Source organism: Triticum aestivum, chromosome 4A (genome assembly GCF_018294505.1).
Source record: "Triticum aestivum cultivar Chinese Spring chromosome 4A, IWGSC CS RefSeq v2.1, whole genome shotgun sequence".
NCBI classification, from domain to species: domain Eukaryota; kingdom Viridiplantae; phylum Streptophyta; class Magnoliopsida; order Poales; family Poaceae; genus Triticum; species Triticum aestivum.
The window spans coordinates 19,854,027-19,879,540 of record NC_057803.1 but is presented as its reverse complement, the minus strand read 5'-3'; the positions used below and the strand labels follow the sequence as shown (position 1 = coordinate 19,879,540).

General features: G+C 46.1%; 1 protein-coding gene across 2 annotated transcripts; it reads right to left on the bottom strand.

The window, feature by feature from the left end:
- Positions 1-5,029: 5,029 nt before the first annotated feature.
- LOC123084854 (MADS-box transcription factor 1) lies at positions 5,030-21,160 on the bottom strand. Of its 2 annotated transcripts, XM_044506384.1 has the most exons (8): positions 20,695-21,147; positions 9,492-9,567; positions 6,837-6,898; positions 6,647-6,746; positions 6,075-6,116; positions 5,944-5,985; positions 5,595-5,737; positions 5,030-5,453 (listed from the first exon to the last, which is right to left on the bottom strand). In XM_044506384.1, exons 1-8 carry the CDS (start codon positions 20,877-20,879, stop codon positions 5,375-5,377), a joined length of 729 nt encoding a protein of 242 aa, XP_044362319.1. In that variant the 5' UTR covers positions 20,880-21,147; the 3' UTR covers positions 5,030-5,374. The 2 variants fall into 2 exon arrangements, with proteins under 2 accessions (XP_044362319.1, XP_044362320.1); XM_044506385.1 differs by lacking the exons at positions 6,647-6,746; positions 6,837-6,898 and having other exon boundaries at positions 20,695-21,160.
- Between the last annotated feature and the right edge of the window lie 4,354 nt (positions 21,161-25,514).

Here is a 25,514-nt window from a genome sequence, read left to right as displayed (position 1 = left end):
TTTGTAGCAAAGATCATCATATAACAACTAAAACACCTAAAATTTGTAGTTTATAGTAGTTTGTAGCAAAGATCATCATATAATCCATCATGAATACATATATAGTAGTTTGTAGCACAAACCGCACTCATCTTTAGCATTCAATAAGCAAATAACTAATAGTTAATTAATAATCTATCATCGAATACATATATAGTATTTTGTAGCAAAGATCATCATATAATATCACTAATACATCTCGACTAATAGCTCCTCTAGGTTCAGTGGGCCGCGGTGGACACCCAAAGAGAAGGAACCATCACCGGATCATAGCTCCGGTGAGATCCCCAAAGAATCTGCCAGGTATTGGAGAACCGGCCGTTCGCCAATGCAACCAAGTAGCGTTGGACGTGCGCGTTCTCCTCCATGACACGGATGAAGGTTTCCCCGATGGCGCTACTACGTGGAGACCGATGACCAGGAGTAGTCCGGAGGTCCTAGGCAGGAGGCCTCGCCTTTCGATCTAGTGGCGTTGTTTTGCTCAGCCTTCTTAAGGCAAACTTGTCTAACTATGTCTGTACTCAGATAATGTTTACTTTGACGACATATGTATTATGGGTCCTCGTGGCCCTGGCTTGTAATCTAAAGATTTATGTTTATCCTTTATGTCGTAGAGTTGTGTTGTGATATTAACGTGAGTCATCGTTCATGATCGTGCATGATGCGTGTAATAGTGGCGCCGTAGCCCGGGCTAAGGAGCCATGGTCTGACCAGAAGTCCAAATATATTGAACACCCACATAATTCGAGATTTTGTGTAGTGTGGTGATATAAAGTTATGTAAGATTCATACGTCCATGAATGTGTCAGATCTGCTCACAAAGCCCTTACCACGAGCAACACCGGCATGCCACATGTGTTAAGAACTTATGTAATAGCTAGATTATTAACACTAATGCAAGTGGGAGACTGTTGAAAATATTCCCTATAGGAAATAATAAAGTTGTTATTCTATTTTCATGTCCAAAATTAACTTTGTATTTCCGCGCTATGATTGCAATGGTTCTTGAATGTGAGTTTTGGAGAAAAACTCAGTTGCATGAACACCAAATAGATGCATAGTCAGGCCTCTAGGACTAGCTCATCCATTGTTGATGATCATGTTTTCCTATTCACTGGCATTATCAATGTGTCAAGGATGCCAACAATAATGGTAACACATTGTTAGGAGCAGAACGGTGTTAGATGGACCCAACTTATAAAATGTTGTGAGATCACAACGTCTAAATTGTTGTCGGTATTTTTGTATAAAGTGTTAACTTTACTCGTGTCCTTAGACCATGAGAATATTATTGTCATGTATACCTGATGGTTACATTGGGGTTCCAAACGCTGCTCTGTAACTGGGTGAACATAAAGGTAACTTACAGAAACACCAGAAAAGTATGTCATGGTGCTCGATAGTTCAAGATTGGGATTTGCATATCTGACGATGGAGAGATACACTCAGGCACACTTGGTATCACGACATCCATCATCGTTTGTCCAGACACAGTTATTGAGATCACAGGGATACCGAAACACGAAAACGAGAGAAGAGAACAAAACTAGTAACAAGGATAACAAGACACGGTGATCAAAGTGTTGATCATGTGGATTCTGATAAAAGGCTCGCCTCAGGTTTTGTAATGTATCCTGAAGCAAAGGTAATTGTATGTGATACAAAAGGTTCGCTCAATAAGATCTTTATGAACATGTGAAAATTATTAAAAGTGACCAGATCCCGCTAATAGTTCTTGACCAAAAAGTGTTCTGGGTCATGTCCACATGTTTATGAACCTATAGGGTCACATGCTTAATGACTATAGGTTTGCAAGAGAACTAGGAGATAAAGGATAATGATCAATTAGGCATCAGAAGTGTTTTGGGAGGTCCTGTGGTGTCTCGGAAGAGCCCGAGAGGGTTCTGGAAGGCCCTGTAAGCTTACAGAAGGGCCCAAAATGTTCCAGAGCCTTCTGGAATGTTTCAGGTCCTAGTGGGACAACCCCCCTAAGCCTTTGGGGTCAAGGCTCAGGTTCCTAGTGCCCCCCGTCCAACTATTCTTTTGGAGGCAAGGCTCCCAGGGGAGGAATCCTAGGAGGACACTCCCTCCTGGTTTGACAAACTAGGGGACGAGTCCCTTATCCAAGTCGCCCCTCCTCCCTTGGCCCCACCTATATATGCAGGGGGCAACCCCTAGGGACACACTAAACCCTTGGAGGTTGCCCCCGCTGCTCTGCGCCCTAGTTTTCTCTCCTAGTTTGATCTATACAGGGACATCGCTAGGCTGCCTCCCTCATCTCTAGTTTTCTTGGTGTCTTTTTGTGATGGACCACAGAGTACTGCCGAACCTCTAGATCGGTACGCGTGGATGCCTCGGAGGTACCGTCTACTTCATTACTAGAATGTGAATTATCTAGGCAAAATTTTCACGATTGAGAAGTTTAAACTAGCTGCTGGAATTGACGAATCTTCACTGACATTACTCTGCTTACTCTACGTTCTAGTTGGTGAGTTGATAATTATCTGCACCTTCATAGTATTCCTAGGTGAGAATGTGTAAGGTAATTAAATTTTTGACGCGTAGCACATTCCCCTGCAGTTACAACTTGTATTTCACCCGTGGTGGCGTTGTGCAACTTATACTCCACACATGATGTAATCGTACTCCATGCATACTGCAACCTATACTTCACACACGGCGCAACCTGTACTGCATGCATATCATAGCTCATACTGCGCACTAGCACAACTAATACTCCACGCGTACCACAACTTGTTCTCTGCACATTACATAACTCGTACTTCACATGTAGCACAATCAGTACTCCAAATACAGGTACACGAGCTGAGTGTTATGTAAAACAAGAAAAAGCAAAGAGAAAACTAGCAAATGTAACATCAAAAATATTATATGCACGCGCCATGATGTTTCCTTGCTCGCCACGCGTTGAACTACGGGGCCACCATAAGAGAACCCGCAAGGTTACCCTCATCGGTTAATAAAGGTGTAGTTTTGTACAAAAAAATCAATGAGAACTTTACCCTAACTAACGCAGCTGCTACAACGCATTGCAAACTAATCGATCTCTATGAGCAACTGTAGCAGAGTCGTCATATTGGCAGCCTTGATAATGCGTATGAAGCATGCTCCATTTGCTTATGGAGGCTACCGAGGTGATGCGTAAACTCAGAGTCAATGGGACATCCTTTTTCCTAATTTTCGAGACATCCCCACCCAAGGCAGGGGATCACATGAAATTTCTTTCGCACCACAATGTTTGCTGGATGGAGTGCCCTCCAAAAGTTGGCCCAAAACGTTAAATATGGAGGCTGAGAGGCCCAAATATGAAGGGCGCTCTAAATTTTATTGCGATCCTGACATGTATGACGACTCTGCTAGAGTGGTATTTTACGCCAGCCATCATATTAACGGTTACTGTGCAGTTCATGGCCTTTTTGGCGATCCTGCTAAAGTCATTCTAAGGTTTTCTTTTTTTGCAAATATCGTCCCACTAATCATGAAACCAATGACACTGTAAAAAGGAAAATGTCTAAACTTATACAGACTAAGAGGACCTTTTCCACGTTACCGATAAATCTGCACCCAAAAAATTTGCAAATGACTCACATTGACACACATTGTCGGTCAGTCGAAGAAACGCTAAACAGATAGAAACGTGTGCCACTCTGCTTAGCACAAGTATTTTGATCCATACATATTCCCTCCCCTCCGTCGCCCCCTCCCCCCCCCCCCCCCCCCGGAGACCGAGGGGCTCCAACTCTAGCCGCCGGGTCATCGCTCCTTCCTCTCCCTCCCCTCCGTCACCGCCGGTGGGCGGCGGGGCATAGCCTGTGCGTGCGGCGGCGGCGGAGGAGGCACTCCTCCCTCTCGCTGGTCATAGGGTGACACGGGGCGCCCTGGCTCGAGGGTGTGACCCCGATCTAGACTGCGGCGGCACCGATTTGGTTCATGACGGCCCAGATCTGGACTACGGCGGTGTGGCGGCTGGCCGGCGTCCTAATGACGGCTATGGTGTCAGTGTTGGCGACGACGATGGCTGTGGCGCGACGGCGTCGGGGGCGGCGCGGGCTGCGGGCGCGGCGACCTGCCCTGTTTGGGTGGCGGCGGCGGCATGGAGGGCTTGATGGTCACGTCGGCGGCCGGCACCTTCGGTTAGATCTGTTCTGACCGGTGCAGCCGGCGGTGGTGGTCATCTCTTCCGTCAGAGGTGGCCGGCCTGCGGCTGGGTGGTCGGATCTCGAGATTCGTCATCTAGTCCCGGCCACGAGTTGGGCAGACATAGTTGCTGGTGAAAACCGAGCCGTTGACGGGCGATGGCGGCCTTTTGCGCCGTTACCTTGATGAAGGCATCGTCGTGTAACTGTTGTCGACCCACTCGTGCTGCTTCGGGGGAAACCCTAGGATCTGGTCTTCCAGTCCGAACAATGGCGGTACTACGATGTCGTTTCTCTCTTGGGAGCATCATTTGTGGAGCAGCGTTGGAAGACAGAGGCAGGAGGTGAAGCGGCTTCGTCTTGCACGGAGCTTCGGTGGAGCTGACAAGTCATGCCTGACCGACAGGTACTACGCTGAGTCATGCCTGGTTGGCAGGTGCTACGCATGACGGATCTGAGTCTTCGCGTCTGGACGGACAAGCGCAGGGCGGTGGCGCCGTTGGGCACCATGGTGGTGTCGATGGATGTCTGGAATGGCAAGGATGATGCAGATATCTTTTCTGAAGATGGGTCAGTGGTCCGATGATGATGACGGCTTTTAAAACGTATGCATGTGGTGTGCATTTTCGGTAGGCTGCATCAGTTGTTGGTCCCGATACGTTATGTGGATGGATCGACGACGACACCGGTTTTAGATATAGGGAGTGAGAGCACTCCACATTATTGAGTTTGTAGGTGTGAGTGATGGTTTCGGGTGAATTAATGTATGTTCTTGTTAGACCTTTGTGAAATAATTAATAAAGATGGCTGCATGCATCGATTGATGCAGAGGCCAGGGGTTTAACCTCCTTTTTTAGAAAAAAATGCTACCTATTAATCACTACAAGTCCAGCACACAGTATAACAAGTGACACTCAAGTCCAAGCACACTAGCTACATACACGGGAGGCAACGCCAGACCAGGTGACGTCCCATGTCTGTGGATCAATAGACCATTACAAGAGTTACGTACTCGACTCGAATGAATCGCCTGTTTTTATTCTTCAGGGAAGTGCAATGAGCGGCAGTCTCAGTATATAAACCAGTGTGCACTACAACAATAATATCCAGAGTTCCTGGACTCCAGATTGGGCATACAATACGTGTTGAATCATGCCTGGCTCATCGTCTGAACTTAATCATATCCAACCTGCAAAAGATCCAAGGTGTCCATCAAGGCGCTGTGGAGCCATGTCTTCGTTGTTCAGCTGATGGTACCTTCACACAGCAAAAGAAATCACTTCAATTTTGGACGGATCGAACACTCATGTTCTGAACAATTACAAATCGGAAGAAAAAATAGTTTATGCTTAGCAGAGATTCGGTGGGTTAAACCGATGGCCATGCAGAAAGATATACCCAATTTGCATGGAGGAATCATGTTCCGGGCGTTGCAGCAGTCCCGGATAAGTAGTCTTGATGGCATGCCCACTGGAGCTACCGTGCCCTCCATCTTGCCATGACATATGGAGCGCATTCTCGGCACAGCTGATGTCATGCAACTGGCACTCCCAAGAAAACAGTCATGAGAAATTTTATTGCCCACACTGAACTCGTTTTTTTTATCAGAATGAATATAGTTTGTATGCCGTGTAGTTTACAAACTTCGTCCAGCAAAGGTATGCAATTTGTGTTGGCAACAAAGTGAAGGTTCAAAATTTGATATAAAGACAGAAAGCGTAAGTTCTAAGCTCAGTGATGATAGTACCTTCTTCCTCAGGTCTTTGTTTTGATCCAGCAATTCTTGCTCCTGTAGAACATCATTTTGCCATTATATATTAACAGAAGGAGCATGCAATATAGGGTCAGGATTATCTGAAGTTCATGATTCATCATTACCTTACTTTTCAGGTCATATAACTCATCAAGTAATACTTTATTCTGCAAAAAATGTATGCTTTGTCATAAAGCAAGGCAAAACCAGCGACAGAACTGTGATGTTTCAGCTAATGCTATAAAAAATGCCTTAAGAGTTCAGCTGCATACTAACAATAATGGATACAACATCATTTAGATGCTCTGAAGTTAACAGGTTTTCACTAAGACAATTCGAAACTAATACATGCATCATCTTCAACTGATGCAGTATCTGTATAATACTCCCTCCGTCCCATAATATAAGAGCGTTTTTTAAAATGTTTTAAATGAGAAACAACCACGGGAGAACTTTGAGCATAAAAAAAAACAGAATCTAGCATAAAATGAGGTAGCATTTCAAAAGAAAATCCGAAAACGGTATAAGAAAAAATTAATAAAAAGATGATGGTTTGTTATAGAGGGACCTTGAGCCAGAGCGTGCCCATGGTGCAGCGGTCAACGCTCTTATATTATGGGACAAAGGGAGTAGAAAAATATCTGAAGTTGCTGAACCTGAGCCTATGTAATATACATGGAAATTTCAAATTCTCTACCTTTCTTGTCCTGATATGCTTGAGAGATATGTCTATTTGGTTCTCAATTTGCTCAAGCTCCCTCATGGTAAGTGGGCCCAGATCCTCACCGAGAATATTTCTACGGCACGAGAACGAGGACTGATAAGGTGGAGAAACATTGCAATGTATATACAGCAAGTAACTTTTCAACCCAATCTCTAGAAACTACCTTTGTGAACTTTGAAGATATTCAAGTCTGGTCTTGAACTTCAGATATTCTTGGTAATTTATCTAGTTTCAAAAACAAAAAAGGAAGCATGGTACATGTCAGTTCAAGTGACACAATACTTGCCGTGGAAACGAGAAGCTAAACGTACATGACAACAGACCATGTTGGCCAAACAAACAAGAGAGTTCAAACAAAATGTTGCCCCACCAAATGGAAGCTGGGAAAGATTGAAAACAACAACAGACTGCAAGAGGGTGCAATGTTAAGGACCTAGCCTTGGACAATCACCTGAATATGTTTCCAAAAACTGGAGTTGGTTAAGCTGTGACTATGTTTACCCGTAGGGCATTTTGCTTAGCTTTTCTCTGTTTTCTTCCTTACCCCTTTGTAACATACTGTTTATAGGAATGAAAATTAACCGTAGAACAATTGTTCAGTTCTACGGTGTGCGGCTAAAAAAAACAATCACCTGAATGTAATGGTTATTCACACACACAGCTATTCTGACCGAATATAGTGGGCACTAGCGATTACTGACTATATTTGCTCGCCCGTGTACCCACCTCGCTGCGCCTACCCGACCCTCGCCGCCGCCGCCACAGTCATTGCCGTTGACTCCCTGCTGGCGGAATCGACCGGCGCCATCCTGCAGCCCTGCTGACTTTTCCCGCAGCTTCCTGTGAGTGCAGGCCGCCAAAATAGTCATTTCCGTCGCTGTTGAGCTCGCCATCGCTGCAGCTCCGCAAGGGCACCGCGAAAGTCGGATTTCTTCCGGAATCGGACCGGCCGACCACGGCGATGTGGTAGGAAGGTCGACCCCAAGCCAGCGCCGGCAGCTGCTGCCGGAGCTAAAAAAGAAGCCGTCCGATCAGGTTGCCGACGCAACCTTCATTCCTGGCGTCGTTTGCTACCTCCTCGCTGAACAACCACGTGCCTGCCCAGCTACGCAGCGTCGGTCTCCTCCGCTGCCTTGATGCGCAAGTCAAAGGTCCGTCGTCGGAGCTGTCGCTAGGACCGCCGCTGCACATATGGTATTTGTCAAATTCCCCCTACGCATTTGTTTACATATTGCATAAAAAAACGTCTCAAATAGAACCGTTACATTTCTCCATTTTAGATGGTCTCCTCTGCTATCATGACCTAACTGACACTTGCAAACTCAAACAGTCCTTGGTTCCCAGTTAGGTCGAGGGCTGTTTCTTTGAGACCAAGTCATGGGTCATGATGGTCATGTCAGGGATTACTTTGCGTCGAATGCAGTTTAACCCCTATACTATTTTCGGCGCCTATTTAGGATGCGTCGACTCTCTTCAACACCATTGAGAAGGCTGTGGAGAGACATGATCCTTGGTTGTATTGAGAAGGAATGCAACAGGGTAGAAAGTGCAAGTCCACTGTTGAAGATAATAGCAATCGTGCAAGTTCTTGCTTATGGATGCCCGACGATGCCATCCATGTCTATGTTCGCTTGGTGAAGATCTATCCTCGAGTGTGTGAGACGATTCTGTACATCTGTTGTTGAGATCTATGGACCAGAGGCCTTGAGGGTTCCTAGGTAATGAAGAATATACTCAAAGGCTTATGGTAGAAAATGAAGAGAGTGGTTGCCCAGGTATGCTTGGATCCATTGATTGCATGCATTGGACTCGAAAGAATTGTCATGTTGCATGGCAAGGTCAATATCGAGGGCATTGCTTCGATCCAACCATCATTCTTGAGGCAGCTGCATCGCACGATCTTTGGATTTGGCATCCATACATTGATATGCTTGGCTCTCACCAATGATCGCAATGTCCTCCATTGATCTTCTCTTTTTGAAAGGCTTGTTGATGGTGGCAGTCCAACTTGCACTATGTTGTCGATCACAATGTGTACAACATGGGTTACTACCTTGCCGATCACATCCATCCTCCATGGGCCACAATTGTGTATACTATCCACAAACCAAAAGGTAACAAAGAGATCCCACTTTGCAACTTGTCAAGAATCTGCTGGAAAGGATGCTGAGAGAGCATTTAGTGTGCTTCAACAATGATTTGGGATTGTTTGTGACCCTGCTGAGCATTGGAAGCCCGAGACCCTATGGAAGATAATGGCATCATGTATTATCTTGCACCACACTATCATCGAGGATGAGAGAGAAGACCCGGAGGACTTTTGGCAACTGTTCAATGCCCACCCATTGCAGCCAGAGCATAACCCAAATAGGATCCAAGCCTTCATCCATGCACACCAACAGATCGAGAACCATTCAGCTCATAACTGACTTCATGAAGATCTTATTGAGCATCATTGGCGCCTTCATAGCACTTGATTCTTGTGCTTTAATCATGTTTATTTGAATTCTTAGTTTAGTTGGACCGTATGTTTTGTTTGAATTTGGATGGTTTATGTTTGAGAAGATCAAAAAATTTATGCATTTAGATTGTGTGCACTTCATTATTCAAGTTTTATTTATTTTTATGTTTGGTAAGTTTGAAAATTTTGGAAAGCAAAAAATAATAGGATAGGGGATCTGTTGCAGAATAGTGATTTCCTTAAGTAGTTGGTAAAGTGGGATAGTGAGTACTTTTGCTAGTTTTAGTTTAGGAGGTCTACTAGAGATGCCCTAACCTCTTTATATTCAGGAAGGTATTAAGATTTTGAGATGCTTACTTCATTTTCTGCTGGAGGGGTTGCTTCTGGTGAGTTGTAGTTGCAGGTGCGGTATCTCTCAAGTATTTTGTACATGCTGTTGACATATGAAAGCAAAGGAATCAATTTATATTTCTTGACATGCGAAAAATATAGAAAAGTGAATACATTTATAATATCCAGAAGCATTGGAAAATGTAAAAAAAAGAGAATATTAGTATGTGCGCAACACTTACTGACTGAGATGTGATCCTAGTATCATATAATGCCTGCTAGTCACCATATGTTGTTGCATAGCACATTCCCCTTCACTTGGCTCCAATGGAGGGCGTGTGGAGCTGTGTCTTCCACAAATATTCTTGGATCCGGTAGGCTTTGGTATCCACCGGCCGGCTTTGGTCTCCGGTGGATCCCTTTGGTTTCGGTAAACGTTTGTGGTCTTGGAGTATCTACAAGCTCTTTTCGACGTCTTGTTCTCAGGGGCGGCTATTTGCTACACATATTGTGGCCATCGATATCTTCTGGTCTACATCGACGACTCCCCAGTTGCTTATAAAAGCTCCTAGGTTTAAATAAGTTAGCTCCGCAGAGGCGGAGACCCAGAAGGCATCGAGCTTTGCTCATGTTGTGTCGTTGGTAGATTCGGAAGGACGAAGGTTTTGACACCCCTAAGAATTTGGATGTAATTCTATTTTTATGTAATATTTTTGTAAGGACTTGTGATATTTAATATATGACTAGGCTTTTCCGCCCCCAAATAAGGATGAAGCATAAACATGCCGAGAAGGGCAGATCCAGTTAATCTGGACCAACAATTCATGTCAATCCAGTTATCTAGATTGCTCGAATGATGACCGCTCAACATGTTTAACATGAAGTTAGTATAATACCAAATACCAATGTCTGCTAACCATGTAATTAAGGCGTAACTGATGTCCTACCGAATATCAATGTACAGTTAATTTGCTTCACAATATTAACGTGAATGTTATTTTTGCCATGAATAGTGACATATATTTGCATGTACACATTTACTGGTAAGAAGAAAAAGAATCACCAGATGATCCGCAGATCCAATTGTCATAGAGCTATCCCTTGAAGTTTTGCATGTGGGAAAACTAACTATGCTTAGTCCTTTCACAGGTGGCAAGAATCGACCGAGATACCAGCTATTCTAGATGGATCTTATTCCTGGTCATCTGAGAGACTCTATCCCAACCAGCTCATAATCAGTTCACGAAGGCCCCTGGAATCACTAACTCGTTGCACATTACACATATACACACCAACAACGGGATTTGTAAAATAAGTAAGATTGTTTATTTTGTAGTAGTGTCTCTGGTTTGTGTGCGGGGCAATTATGGTGAAAGGGAGTAAATTATGATCTGTGCAACTAGTCAAAGCAAGGGGTCCCAAATGTCAGGTTTTTTCTAAACTACCTAAGACTAGATTCTTTTTTCCATAAAGGAGATTAAAACCTGCAGCCTCTGCATCATTGTGATGCACACAACCATCCCTAAGACTAGATGTATTAACAACATTCTTCCAAATACAATGTCATACACGATTTTTGGTCAATAGCAAAGGTACAGTAGTGTAGCTGGAGCTGGTGCAAGTAAGCATTTAATAGTTTCAACCTCGCACTTTTGCAAAGATTAATTCATTTTTCTTGTTCACATATTTTAACGTGTACGTAGCTTATGAGCATTTCACAACATTAAATTAGGGGTCCAAGAATCATTACTCCTTGTCAATAGTTTTTTTATGGGCTGGATCAAAATTAATCTCTCGCGGAGAACATATTCCCACTCCCTTGCTTCATCCTCCCGAGGGCGACTCAGGGGCGACCTAGGTGTTGTAGTGTCGCTTCCTCCTTCCCCGCTTCCCCCTCATCACCGCCGGAGGCAGCCGACAGGATCCCCTCGCGGCTGCCAGGGCGGTCCACTCTCGGGGGACTTGGCGGCTAGCCTGGTGGGTGCTAGGCCAGGAGCCTTTGTGATGTGTCCACTACTGCATTTGCAAAGATTGATCCAGCTACAAATTCTAATATTTTAATGGTGGGTACAATTGCACTTAAAATACCATCACCAGAAGCAAAACCAGATGAAGTCAGACCAACGTTCAGAACTCCGTGTGTTGCACAGAAAGTTCCGTACTGAATATTTTTTGTATGGGCTCCATCTAGCACTAGTACGTAGTCCAAGTTTTTTTAGGTGATCGGTTGGCCGAATAGTTAATTAGGTGAGATTAATTAGTTGAGATAAGAGAGAGTCCTACTAGTACTTGGGTTTCAGGTTTGACTAGGAAAAGAGATATGGTTTGTTACGTGGAGTACGGAAGGTTAGAGTCGGTTTAGGAACTAGAGCCTGCGTGCTCCTTAAATACTGGCCGATCTGGCCGTGTAAAGGGTCAAGTTTTGTTTTGTCATGAGTTGAATAATAGTCAGAAAACATCTCATGTCTGGGGATACCAAATATCGTGTTTGCTTTTGCTGATCCGTGACGGATTTTGTCGCTGCTACGCGTGGAGTTGATTCCGTCTGCTCGACGCCAGTTTTTGATATTACGGTCTTGTATCTTTGCTAGACCGGAATTTCTTGTTGTTGCTGCTAGTACCGTGAAAGATCGGGCCGACGAATGACTCGCATCTAGTCGGGTCATTATCAAGTGGTATTCAGAGCTAAGGTTGTTCACGGTACTGTGTTGATTGAGATGTCGACCTCGGTCAACAAGCAAGACAAGGTTGCTGCTGATTTTCAGGAAATTGTACGTCCAGTGTACGCGGATGATATTCCTCAAAATATTCAGGATGGTTTTGACCACACATGCAACTACATCAAGCAATGTCATGATGCGCTCGGCAAAAGGATAGATGTCCTGATCACTCGGTTCGATGGTTTGGCAGACATCATCAATATGCCGGCAACGAATTCTGCACCACCACAGACTGCTCCGGCTGCTCCACTGCGTTATGCACCACCGGCTCATGACGGACATGCTGGCGTGCATGATCGCCGTTTGGCGGCACCTCATGTTGGAGATGATGGTCTTGATGACGGTGTTGACCAGGCAGCGGGGTACGCTCCACGACCACGACACTATGAGCCTCGTCTTGAAACATCCGTTCGTGGTGGAGTGCATGACCGAGTTGGTCAAGCTGTGCGTGTGCCTTTGGACGATGGAATTGGGCGCATAAAAATTTCAATCCCTTCGTTCTTCGGCAAGTGCGAACCAGAAGGCTATTTGGAATGGGAGATGCGTGTTGATCAAATTTTTGATGCCCATCATTATAGCGAGGAGAAGAAAGTTCAACTTGCTGGAATTGAGTTCACCGGTTACGCGCTAATTTGGTGGAATCAAATTTGTCGTTCAAGACATCGCCCGACGACTTGGCGAGGTATGAAAGAATTCATGAGGCGACGTTTTGTTCCTGAGCACTATAAAAGAGATATGTACAACAAGTTGCAGCGGCTCTCTCAAGGTAATATGAGTGTTGATGAATATTACAAGGAGATGGAATTGCTTATGATACGTACAGGGACAACGGAGGATCCGGAGGCGACCATGGCACGTTTCTTTAATGGGCTAAATATTGAGGTGCAGGATCGTGTTGAGATGGTGGTCTACTACAACATACAAGATCTTGTGCACCAAGCTGTGCGTGCGGAACAACAGATTAAGCGACGCCAAGTTAGCACAGTTCCCAGTACCACTTTGAACACATGGCGGCGCTCGCAGCATAAGAGTGAGGATGTAGGTCCTAGCTCGAGGACAGCCGTGTCAAATCACTCCCATGGTTCCGTGCAAAAAGATGCTTCAAAATCAGGACTGTCGAAGTTTAATTCTAGTGCACAGTCCACCACACATACCAGTAAGATAGAGTGTTTCAAGTGTGGAGGAAGAGGGCATATGAGGCGTGAATGTCCTAATGAGAAAAGAGTGTTGCTCACAAGAGATGGATATGCGTCCGCTAGTGACGAAGAGGCAGTTTCTGACACTTCTAGTGAAAAGGCTGAAGAAGTTGAAAAGGTGACCGCGAGTTTTGAAGCTGCGGAATCATACCCGTCATTGATGGTGCAGCGAGTGCAAGAGGATCGAATTGAAGATAAGGGACAGCGTTGGAATATTTTTCAAACTCAATGCAAAATCAATAACATTAATTGCAAGTTGATCATAGATGGAGGAAGCTACACCAATGCGGTGAGCAAGGACTTGGTAGATGCTTTAGCATTGCCTACTTGGAAGCATCCACAACCACACTGTATTGAATGGTTATATCAATCGGGCAAATTGAAAGTTACTCAGAAGGTCCGACTAAGTTTTTCGGTTGGTGAGTATGCCGATACAGTGATTTGTGATGTTTTGCCAATGGATGCATGCCAGTTATTGTTGGGAGGCCATGGCAATATGACCGCCGTGCCACACATGAAGGCCGGTCCAACACATACTCCTTTTGGGATGCTGGAAGATGACGTGTGCTACGGTCGATGTCTGCTGGAGAAATCAGGGTGGGTGCAAATGTTTTTCTGAAAAAGGAGGTTATCAAATCTACAGCAAAACCGATGACGGTTTTGTTTCAAGGGGGAGGGGATGATGTGTCCACTACTGCATTTGCAAAGATTGATCCAGCTACAAATTCTAATATTTTAATGGTGGGTACAATTGCACTTAAAATACCATCACCAGAAGCAAAACCAGATGAAGTCAGACCAACGTTCAGAACTCCGTGTGTTGCATAGAAAGTTCCGTACTGAATATTTTTTGTATGGGCTCCATCTAGCACTAGTACGTAGTCCAAGTTTTTTTAGGTGATCGGTTGGCCGAATAGTTAATTAGGTGAGATTAATTAGTTGAGATAAGAGAGAGTCCTACTAGTACTTGGGTTTCAGGTTTGACTAGGAAAAGAGATATGGTTTGTTACGTGGAGTACGGAAGGTTAGATTCGGTTTAGGAACTAGAGCCTGCGTGCTCCTTAAATACTGGCCGATCTGGCCGTGTAAAGGGTCAAGTTTTGTTTTGTCGTGAGTTGAATAATAGTCAGAAAACATCTCATGTCTGGGGATACCAAATATCGTGTTTGCTTTTGCTGATCCGTGACGGATTTTGTCGCTGCTACGCGTGGAGTTGATTCCGTCTGCTCGACGCCAGTTTTTGATATTACGGTCTTGTATCTTTGCTAGACCGGAATTTCTTGTTGTTGCTGCTAGTACCGTGAAAGATCGGGCTGACGAATGACTCGCATCTAGTCGGGTCATTATCACTTTGTCTGACGAAAACCCTTGGCCGACGATGGCGAACACAATGTTGATGGCATTTTAGGTGCCATTCTACCCCTTGGCCATGACATTCAGGTACAGCTTCCCATGCTCTCTCCTTCCTCTGTGCCCCAGGTGAAAACACCAAATCCCTATGATTGGGAGACAACGGTGCTAAACGTTGTTCTCTCCTTGGAGGCTCCGTCCTGGGCAGTGGGTTGTAGGTTGTGCAGCGACAAGCTCGGTTGGTTCCTGATGGGGCTCAGTTTATCTTCAGTAGCGGCATAGCTCTAGGATGGGTTGGATTCTTCCTCAGGTCGGCGCGCTCTCACGCTTGTGTGGTCCAGATTGTCTGGCCATACAGTTCCCTCAAGCCTAGGCAAGAGGGGACTGGGCTCTCTACTTTGACGATTGTGAAGCGATGGTGCTGTTCAGACTTGGCGACCCTAGAAGTTGCTCGGATTAAATAGATTACCCTATGATTCAATATATTGATGATATGATTTTGGTCCTCCGGGCATGGCCCTCTTCAAGTTGTTTGGTTTAACACATTTTGACTTACTATGCTATTTCAATTGGGCTTAGTATCAACTTCCATAAGTCATCAATCATTCCAATCAACACTAAGGTTGCCTTGGTGTGTCTGTCTGTATCTAAGATCTTTGTTTGTATCGTACTGTGGCACCTTTCACATACCTTGGCCTTCCTTGCAGAACCACTTGCCCCACAATTCAAGATTTTATGCCCTTAGTTGGCCGTGTAGAGAAAAAACTTTTAGCAACATTGTCTATGATCTCCTACGGTGGAAAATTGTCCCATCCAAGCGCGTCATTACTTCCCTACCAATCTTTTCTCTATGCGCCCTTGAGCTTCCTCCAAAAATTCTAGAGCCCCTAGTCAAAATCAGAAGGAGAAGTCTATGTAAGAAAACCGAGCAAGGAGGCAACTGCAATTCATTGGCAGCGGGATATGGCCTATCGCTCTAAAACCCATTGTGTCCATGGTGTTATTAATCTTTAGGTTGGAAGTGATGCCCTCCTCATGAAATATGTTCAGAAATTTTATAACCGGATGTACCTCCCAAACCTTATCTGGTCAACCTATCATGTCGTGGAAATCCCACATGTTGTTGACCCTTGTGAGTCCTTTTGGCGGCGAGATATTATGAATCTTAGCCCCATCTTCTAAGGCGTCTCTCGGATTGTTGTTGTGGTACTTCTGCGCTCTTTTGGAAGAACCTATGGCTAAACGACATGCTCTCTATGTCCCACCCAACGGCCTACACTTTTGCTTCCTCAGAGGATATCTATGTCAAGGATTTCTTGGGGATTATGGCTGTTGGGGAGATATTTCACTTACAATTTTCGATACATATATGCCCATGCGGAGGTTCATGACCTTCAACCCTTGATGACCCACGTTGTTCTTGTGGAAGCCATGCATGATATATGGCACTATGTTTGGGGCTCAAGAGAGTTTATGTAGGCACTACTATGCCTTTTACTTCAAAGTTGTTTAAGCCCACTAGGCATACAGATGGATCTGGAAATCTAATTAAGTGTGTACTAAAGTTTAAGGTATTTGGTTTGCTCTTGCTCTATGATAGGTTAAATACCCTTAACATGCTTAATCGAAGACAATACAGTATTGGCCATGACATGGACTGTCTGTTATATGGATTTGCACACTGAAGAAACGATTGAGCACATGATCTTTGATAACCAATTTAGCAAATCTTCCTGGGCTAGCCTAGATATTTGACGGGGCCCTCTACCTCAAGGTTCCATATGATCACCCAAGCAGAGCAGGTTTGGAGCAAGCCCATGTTTAAGGACATATTTTTGTTTGCCTCCTGGAGTCAGTGGAAAGAATAAGTATTTCAGGGGCATTGTGTCCACCATTGCCTCTTGGAGGTCAAGATTAAAAGATGATTTTTCTTTCCTTACCCATAGAGTATTAAAATTTGAATTCTCGCATATTTTTAAAGTTGCTTGACATAAGCGTATTACTGTTCGAGAGGTGATGGGTCATGCCCAAGCTAATGTCGAGTTTTAGTCTCCTATTGTTGTCACATATTAAGGGAGTGGGGCCTATACACGATTTGTAAATGCTCAACTCAATGAGGCCAACTATGTCTTTAGATGTCTTATTTATCAGGCTAGACTATACAAGGCTCCAGCAGGTTCATCTTTTTGGTCAACTCAATGTACAAGGCTCTTCTTACTAGCTACACCGCGCAAATTTTCCTTGCTTGTCATTTTGGTCATCTGATTTGATTGCTCATTTTGTTGGCTTTTAATTTAACACCCCCAACCCCCTAACTGTATTTCTCATGGGTTTGGAACTAGCATCATAAGATTTTTTGGGCTCTAAGATCACTTTTTTGGGGTTGGTCTGAGTGCTTTGTGTTGGTCAATTTGGCTTTGCCATAATGATGATTTGTTTGAATAAATGATTATTTTCAATCCTTTGCAGGCTATTTACTTATCAATCAACTAGATGAGGTTATGTTCAATGTTGCAGCGAACCGGCAAAAGGTCATTATGGATGACATCAACAAGTTATCACAGGATTTATGCCCCAACATGGGTGCGAGTATTTTGTTTGAATAGGAGGAAGACCCCCGGCCTCTTCATATGGGCGATGCATGCAACCACTTTATTAATTATTCACAAAAGACCTTACAAAGAAATACAACAGTAAGTCTGAAGTCACCGTCTAGACAACATCTATTGCTACTCATATCTAGTTGATGAAGGAATGCTGATATTCCGAGCCTAATACCAAACAGACCTCACAGCCAAGCCCAACATCTGAGACCCAAGGCCCCAACCAAGCCACTTGCCGGGTATGAGGCACACCCGGGTCTGGCGGACCCTCAAAGGCCGCCACCGCCAACTGCAACCACTCCATCTTTAGAGCTGTACTGACGCATCAACCTTGCCCGGTCTAGCTGCTGTGGACGTTACCACGACGCCAAACAACAGAACCATCATGCGCTCTTCCATCAACACACTCCCAACAGGGAGACCCTGCTGCTCCATGCCGCTGAGACCCGCCGTTGTCAACATGTCAGATGTAATGCCGCTCCTCCTTCGCAGCACCACCTGCTGCCACTGGTCCCATCCCCTCCACCTGCAGTTCATCTGCACTCCCAACCGAGCCCAGTGCCCCCGACGACGCCTCCAGGAAGGTCATGATGATGCGAACAGTGCCACTGCCGCCAAATCCGAAGAGCACTGAAGGTTTTCACCCGGCCGGGCATCGGGGTGGGTAGATTGGGCCCTCAGTTGCGCCTTCATGAAGGAAAGCGGCGCCCATGGGCGTCGCCGCCGCCGGCCGGCCAGACCGGCCAAGGTTCCCCCCAGACCCAAAGTACACCACCAGGGCTCACCATCACCGGAGCCTGCAGCCGAAAACCACCGAGACGACGAGAGAGGCAACAGGAGAAAGGGGAACCTCCATATCTGACGCAACGAAGCACATCGCCACGACCGGACTCCATCAGCGACCCGCCGCCCATGCGGCCGAGCATGCTGGCCAGCGTCGCCTGCAGACGTCGCGACTCGTCGGACAATGCCGCCTCGCCGATAGGGCCGCCGCCCAAGGATCCGCAGGCCACCAATGCGATACTCTGGCCCGCTGGCCGACGGGATTGATCCGGGCACCGAGATCCGCGCTGCCACCTTCCCCGGCGCCCGCGCGGGCTTTGCCGGCAACAGTGGCGGCGAGGGAGGGAAGGGGGATGAGGGGAGGCAGCGCGGCGAAAGATCTGATTGCCCCCGAGTCGCCCGGGGGACGACGCGCGAGGGCCGCGTCTCTACAGTGTTTCTTGGCGAGGGCCGCGTCTCTGCAGTGTCAATAATAAGGAGCACATGGGTGCCGGTTTAGCAACATGCTTTGTCATGACTGTGTGTAAGGGTGCAAACCAAGGAGAGCTAATCTTCCATTATCCAAAAATCTACTATCTGTCAATACTTCTTATAACATTTAGACTGAACACATGATATTATAGTATGTCACCTTAGAAATAATTTGTTCTATGAAGTAGAGAAAGCATGTCATCAGAGTAGAAAATGATCTTTAAGCTGAAGAAGAAGAAAACAAAGATGAAATAGAACTTAATGAAGATCCATAAATACGAACTGAACTGGGATTAGTCTTGTGTGAAAAGCTCTAAATTGTCACCACACTGAAAGAAAGGGTCACAAAAGTTGTCTCAGATCGAGTAAGTTCCACCGTGGATTGTTTAGATGAACTTCTGGGGATCGAGCTGGTGGCAAGTTGAACTAGATTTGAAATTGTAGCCAGAAATCCTGATTTTGAATCTATTTCAACCAGTTAGTGCAGGGGGATTTAGGACTCTATTTAACACATTCTGCAGCAAGGTTATACATATATATGTTTATGTCCAGCTAGTACGTAATGTTCTTTTCACAAGTGTACGCACGCCATCTGGTAGAACAGCATAATTGCTCCTCGTAATAAGATCCTCGTGAGATAGCAAAAGTTAACCGTGTATACATTATCTCGCATGCATGTATATTATTTAATGTACTGTGCATGCATCAGTTCACCCAGTTTAGCACGTGGTGGAGTCAACACTACTCATATATATATCTACTTCAATCGGTATATTGCATGCAAGCTAAGCTGGGTTGCTTTGACGACATGACGTGCAATTGATATCCTTGACGGTTCGGCAGTTAGTGCGCGGAACAACGGGTAGTTATACACAGGGCTTGGCTCAGTGAAGATAGTACATGAACTTCCGGGGATCCAGCTGCTGCTGCCCTCAGTGGAACAGTAACTTTTCTTTTTTAGCAAAAGAGGGTTTCCCCTCCGATTTCCGTTAGAGAAACCAAGTGGAACAGTAACTAATGGAACAGTAAATGGATTACAGATCTCAGCTTCTCACCACATCCTAGAGTAAGCCAAACTCTAGTGTATCTTTTCTGAAGCAAATGCAAGATGTTTGCCTTCTCATTAATCAAGCAAGGAGAGTTTTAGGTACGAGAAACAAAGGTTCCGGCATCAGTCAACCCCCAAAAGGATAGCAAACAAAATCGAATTACTTGTGGCATAAAAGGTTCCTAAGGTGCTTATTAGCTTATAGTTCCAGCCAAAGCCCACATCTCGCTTCTTCTTTAATTTTGTTGATGAGATGAGCCCAGCCGGCGTTGTGAATGTGTACTGGATTTGCCATTTTGGGTGAGAAATATGTGGATCTGGTGAGCATATACGGGAGGAGATAGAGATCTTATGAGTAGAGCATGGGCCAGCGAAATATCCTCTAAATATGGAACGAATAAGCAACAACTTCATGGACCGCTTTCTTGTTCTTGCCGATTATAGCAAGTAATGTGAGTGATTATGATACGGTGTACATGTATTGAATAGCTGTCCGTCGCGAACTCCAGAAATCTACCCCAGCTGGATGGATGTGGTCAACAGATCCGACGCTTAACAGTATCTGGTTAAGTTGACCTTTCCGCAGCTGCGATACTCCACACACAAAAAAAGGAAGGACACTCGCTCGTCGCGCAAAATAAGGATGTTTTCTCATGTCCTTGGTTAATTGAACTGAAGGCAAGAAAATCAGAGGTTTGTTTGACCAGATCTTGACGAACCCATAGATCACGTGAGGCCAAAAGAGAAGAAAAAAGAAAATGAAGGGATAGGGTCAAAAAAAAAAAAAACACACACACACACAGGGAGAGAGAGTGAAAAACGCGGATCTAATTAACCTAAACCTAATCGATTTGAACATCAAACCTGCGCCAAACCAAGTGAAAGAAATGAGGGCATTCGATTAATCAGCTCGAAGCCTCGAACTCGGATGGACTTCCTTTTAGCCGCATCTGCTAGTGTTCTTGTTAATTCATTTCCGTGTGAGTCGTCGAGACTCTGGAGGTGGACGATCTATGCCAGTTGGAAGTTGGAACAGCGAGGGTTGGTTTAGTTACGTACCATGAGGAGCTGGAGAACTCGAAGAGGCGGCCGCCGCCGGAGAAGATGATGAGGGCGACCTCGGCGTCGCAGAGCAGCGAGAGCTCGTAGGCCTTCTTGAGCAGCCCGTTCCGGCGCTTGGTGAACGTCACCTGCCGGGTTGTCTTGTTCTCGATCCGCCTGATCTCCACCTTTCCCCGACCCATCTTCCTTCTTCTTCCTCTTCCTCCTCCCTTTCTTTCTCTCTCTCTCTCTCTCTCTCTCGCTCGCGCTCTCTCTCTCTCTCTTGTAACTTTTTTGCCGCCAGCAGAGGGATGTCTGATCGTATGCTTTGCTTGCTCGGTGCCTAAGTCTCTCTCGCTCTCTCACAATTACTGTACCAATGATTTACTAGCTCGTCCACCCGTTTGCGTCTCTCTCTCTCACTGTAGCTCTGGCGAAGGTGGTGGTGGTGGAGGGGGTGATTGATGATTGATGTGACGTTAGTTCGTGGCGAGTCGGCCCCTCGCTGGACACGCAACAGTGCCGATCCGGACCGGAATCCATCTCCACAGCGAGGAAATGGGGGCCAGTAAAGGTGTCCGCACATCAGAGAGCAGACGTGGGTGATGGATAAAGTTTGATCGAGGCGGGATAGGACGTATACACGTGTCGACGGCAGTGTGGAGGAATAGACGACTTCATTATGGCATCGCGTGCTAGCGGCTAGCCTTCTAGGGCTTCGTAGGACTTCTCTTTCCTGTCAGCTCTCTCAAGTCTGAACTATCTTTACTTTCACAGCTCTCTGAAGTCTGAACAAGTGTTCCTTCATTTTCTTCAGCTCTCTGAACTATCTTAAATTTCGCTCTGGCTCTTCCTCTCTTTTGCTGCGGTTCGTCAGGGACCCTTTTGCTTGTTTTTATACTGGAAAATAGAAAGAAATGTTGGGCAACCCTTTTACAGGCTCAAAGGTAACTAGTGCTGGATTCCTGGCAGGCTTCCCGTATTTCGATCCTTGAGTTGGAGCACGAAGGAATCTAAGTTAGTTTGTAAAAGATGGAATTAGGCCCTGTTTTTATTTTTTGATTGGGTGGAATAAGACCCTGTTTGAATGTGGGAACGAAAAAACAATGCATGATTCACCTGAATATCCTCCAAGAATACTCCAAAGCAACCATTTGAAACAGCACAGAGAAAATGCGTGAGTTCTAAACATAAGGAGAAAAAGGACATGAGGCAAAACCTCACGTTTGATTTCCTCCAAAATTTCTATAAATCGCTTCATTCCATAGATTTCATAGGAATCTTGGAGAACCATTCCTTTGTTCTAAATGGCATTGTAGAAATATTTCCTATACGAATTTTAATTCTTCGAAACTCCAAGATTTCCTTTTGCTCCAAGCCGGACCTTAGATTCACAATTTTATGACATGATATCAATTTCTTAATTCATATAAATCGACAAATAATCCTTTGTCTTCAATCAAAATATGGTGCGTCTACATCCCACTTTGGAATAAGCTGAACAATATTTACATATGGCATGACCATTTTTTATTTTGCACGGGCCATAACACCTCCAATATAGGTTTCTAAAAATAAAATAATGGTCTCGGGCCAAATTGTAGGCCGGCCATACAGTATATTCCCCAAACGTTGTGAAAGACCATTGTCGGGGGAAACGACACCTACGGGATCACGAGGAATCCCTTTTTGCTACGGTTGGCTGGCGCGGGGCTTTGGAAAGAGCGGGATTGAGAGATCAACGCGGGGGGGGGGGGGGGGGGGGGGGGATTATCCAGGTTCGCTCTGCAAGTGATGCGTAATACCCTACTCCTGGTGGTTTCTGTTTATCTGGTGTTCTTGGACTAGCTGTTGGAAATATGCCCTAGAGGCAATAATAAATTGATTATTATTATATTTCCTTGTTCATGATAATCGTTTATTATCCATGCTAGAATTGTATTGATAGGAAACTCAGATACATGTGTGGATACATAGACAACACCATGTCCCTAGTAAGCCTCTAGTTGACTAGCTCGTTGACCAATAGATGGTTACAGTTTCCTGACCATGGACATTGGATGTCGTTGATAATGGGATCACATCATTAGGAGAATGATGTGATGGACAAGACCCAATCCTAAGCCTAGCACAAGATCATGTAGTTCGTATGCTAAAGCTTTTCTAATGTCAAGTATCATTTCTAGACCATGAGATTGTGCAACTCCCGGATACCGTAGGAGTGCTTTGGGTGTGCCAAACGTCACAACGTAACTGGGTGGCTATAAAGGTACACTACGGGTATCTCTGAAAGTGTCTGTTGGGTTGGCACGAATCGAAATTGGGATTTTGTCACTCCGTGTAAACGGAGAGGTATCTCTGGGCCCACTCGGTAGGACATCATCATAATGTGCACAATGTGACCAAGGGGTTGATCACGGGATGATGTGTTACGGAACGAGTAAAGAGACTTGCCGGTAACGAGATTGAACAAGGTATCGGTATACCGACGATCGAATCTCGGGCAAGTACCATACCGCTAGACAAAGGGAATTGTATACGGGATTGATTGAGTCCTTGACATCGTGGTTCATCCGATGAGATCATCGTGGAACATGTGGGAGCCAACATGGGTATCCAGATCCCGCTGTTGGTTATTGACCGGAGAACATCTCGGTCATGACTACATGTCTCCCGAACCCGTAGGGTCTACACACTTAAGGTTCGATGACGCTAGGGTTATAAAGGAAGTTTGTATGTGGTTACCGAATGTTGTTCGGAGTCCCGGATGAGATCCCGGACGTCACGAGGAGTTCCGGAATGGTCCGGAGGTAAAGATTTATATATAGGAAGTCCTGTTTCGGCCATCGGGACAAGTTTCGGGGTCATCGGTATTGTACCGGGACCACCGGAAGGGTCCCGGGGGCCCACCGGGTGGGGCCACCTGCCCCGGGGGGCCACATGGGCTGTAGGGGTGCGCCTTGGCCTACATGGGCCAAGGGCACCATCCCCTAGAGGCCCATGCGCCAAGATATAGGAAAAAGGGAAGAGTCCTAAAGGGGGAAGGCACCTCCGAGGTGCCTTGGAGAGGATGGACTCCTCCCCCCTCTTAGCCGCACCCCTTCCTTGGAGGAAGGGGCAAGGCTGCGCCTCCCCCCTCTCCCCTGCCCCTATATATAGTGGAGGGAAGGGAGGGCATCCATACCTGAGCCCTTGGCGCCTCCCTCCCTCCCGTGACACCTCCTCCTCTCCCGTAGGTGCTTGGCGAAGCCCTGCAGGATAGCCACGCTCCTCCATCACCACCACGTCGTTGTGCTGTTGTTGGATGGAGTCTTCCTCAACCTCTCCCTCTCTCCTTGCTGGATCAAGGCGTGGGAGACATCGTCGAGCTGTACGTGTGTTGAACGCGGAGGTGCCGTCCGTTCGGCACTAGGATCATCGATGATCTGAATCACGACGAGTACGACTCCATCAACCCCGTTCACTTGAACGCTTCCGCTTAGCGATCTACAAGGGTATGTAGATGCACTCTCCTTCCCCTCGTTGCTAGTCTCTCCATAGATAGATCTTGGTGACACGTAGGAAAATTTTGAATTTATGCTACGTTCCCCAACACTAGCTACAAGGCGTGCAGGGTCAAAAAAATCTGAATCCTCTCTGAGTACGCCGCGGGCCTCCTTTTATAGTCAAAGGGGTTGCCACAGTGGCACACAAGAGGTGGAAAGCTATACCGTAATCGAGTCTATCTCCTGGCACCGTAGGACAAACGCATTTAATGCGTTGCCGACGTGCTCTTCTTGCTTTATTGGGGACGGCAAGGAAACTCGTCCCGGCTGTTGCCGCCTCGCCTGGCTTTGACGCGCGTCCGAACTGACGAGGCGTGTAGAGCCACGCTGGCTGGCTGCTGAGTTGGTGCGGTGGCTGAATCTTCACGAAGATCTGCCTGCCACCACGCAGGTGCTTGCTGAGTCGGCCTAGAGGCCGCACGTCGCCACACAGGCGCCTGCCCAGCTGGTGGGCTGGCAGCTGCACCGGAACGGCGGTGGAGTCTTGGCAGATGTGGGTCTGGCCGTGGCCCCGCGGATGTTTTTGGCAAGAGTCTTGCCGGGGCCCCGACATGGGTCTTGCCACGGCATCCTGGTTTCCCTCGGCATGGGTCTTGCCGCGGATGTTTTTGATAGGGATCCGAAGAATCTCATAGGCGATGTCATTCCTAAAGAAGGCACACACTGTCTCTTCATTCCAGGACCGCCGTCCTCGTCAATTATGCATTGAACTTTAGCATTGGCAGGAATATGAGAGACCGGTTGTGGTGATTTTGTCACGGCAGATGTCCTAGTGTGAGGACTTAGTCGTGAGGCAAACACATCTTTGTAGTAGCTTGAGAGGGGTTGAGCAGAATCGAGAGACGCAACACAAGATAAGGATTTAGACAGCTTCGGGCCCCGGAAAGCATCATCCGGTAATAGCCCTATATGCTGTTTGTGGCTAGATCTCATTATGTTCATGAGGGTATCGCCGGTAAGCCAGCTCTTGGTGTCTATCCCTAGAGATTGTTTCTTTTTTGCTTGTCCTTTTTGGGGTGCCCCGCCCCTCCTTATATATGTTTAAGGGGCGGGTTACATGACTAGTCCTAGTAGGATTAGGATTACTCTATTACAAGCGGAGTCCTAGTCTTGCTTCTTTTGTAAGGGAATATTCCTTACGCTTTCCTCTTAATCCGGCCCACCATCACATGAACGGCCTTCTGGGCCTTGGGCCTTGTCATCTATCTGACCCGCCGTCGGGGTCATCAGTAAGTCACCAAATACTCGCCGAGTCTCTGTGAGCCGCCAAGTCCGGCCGGATCATACCGCGGG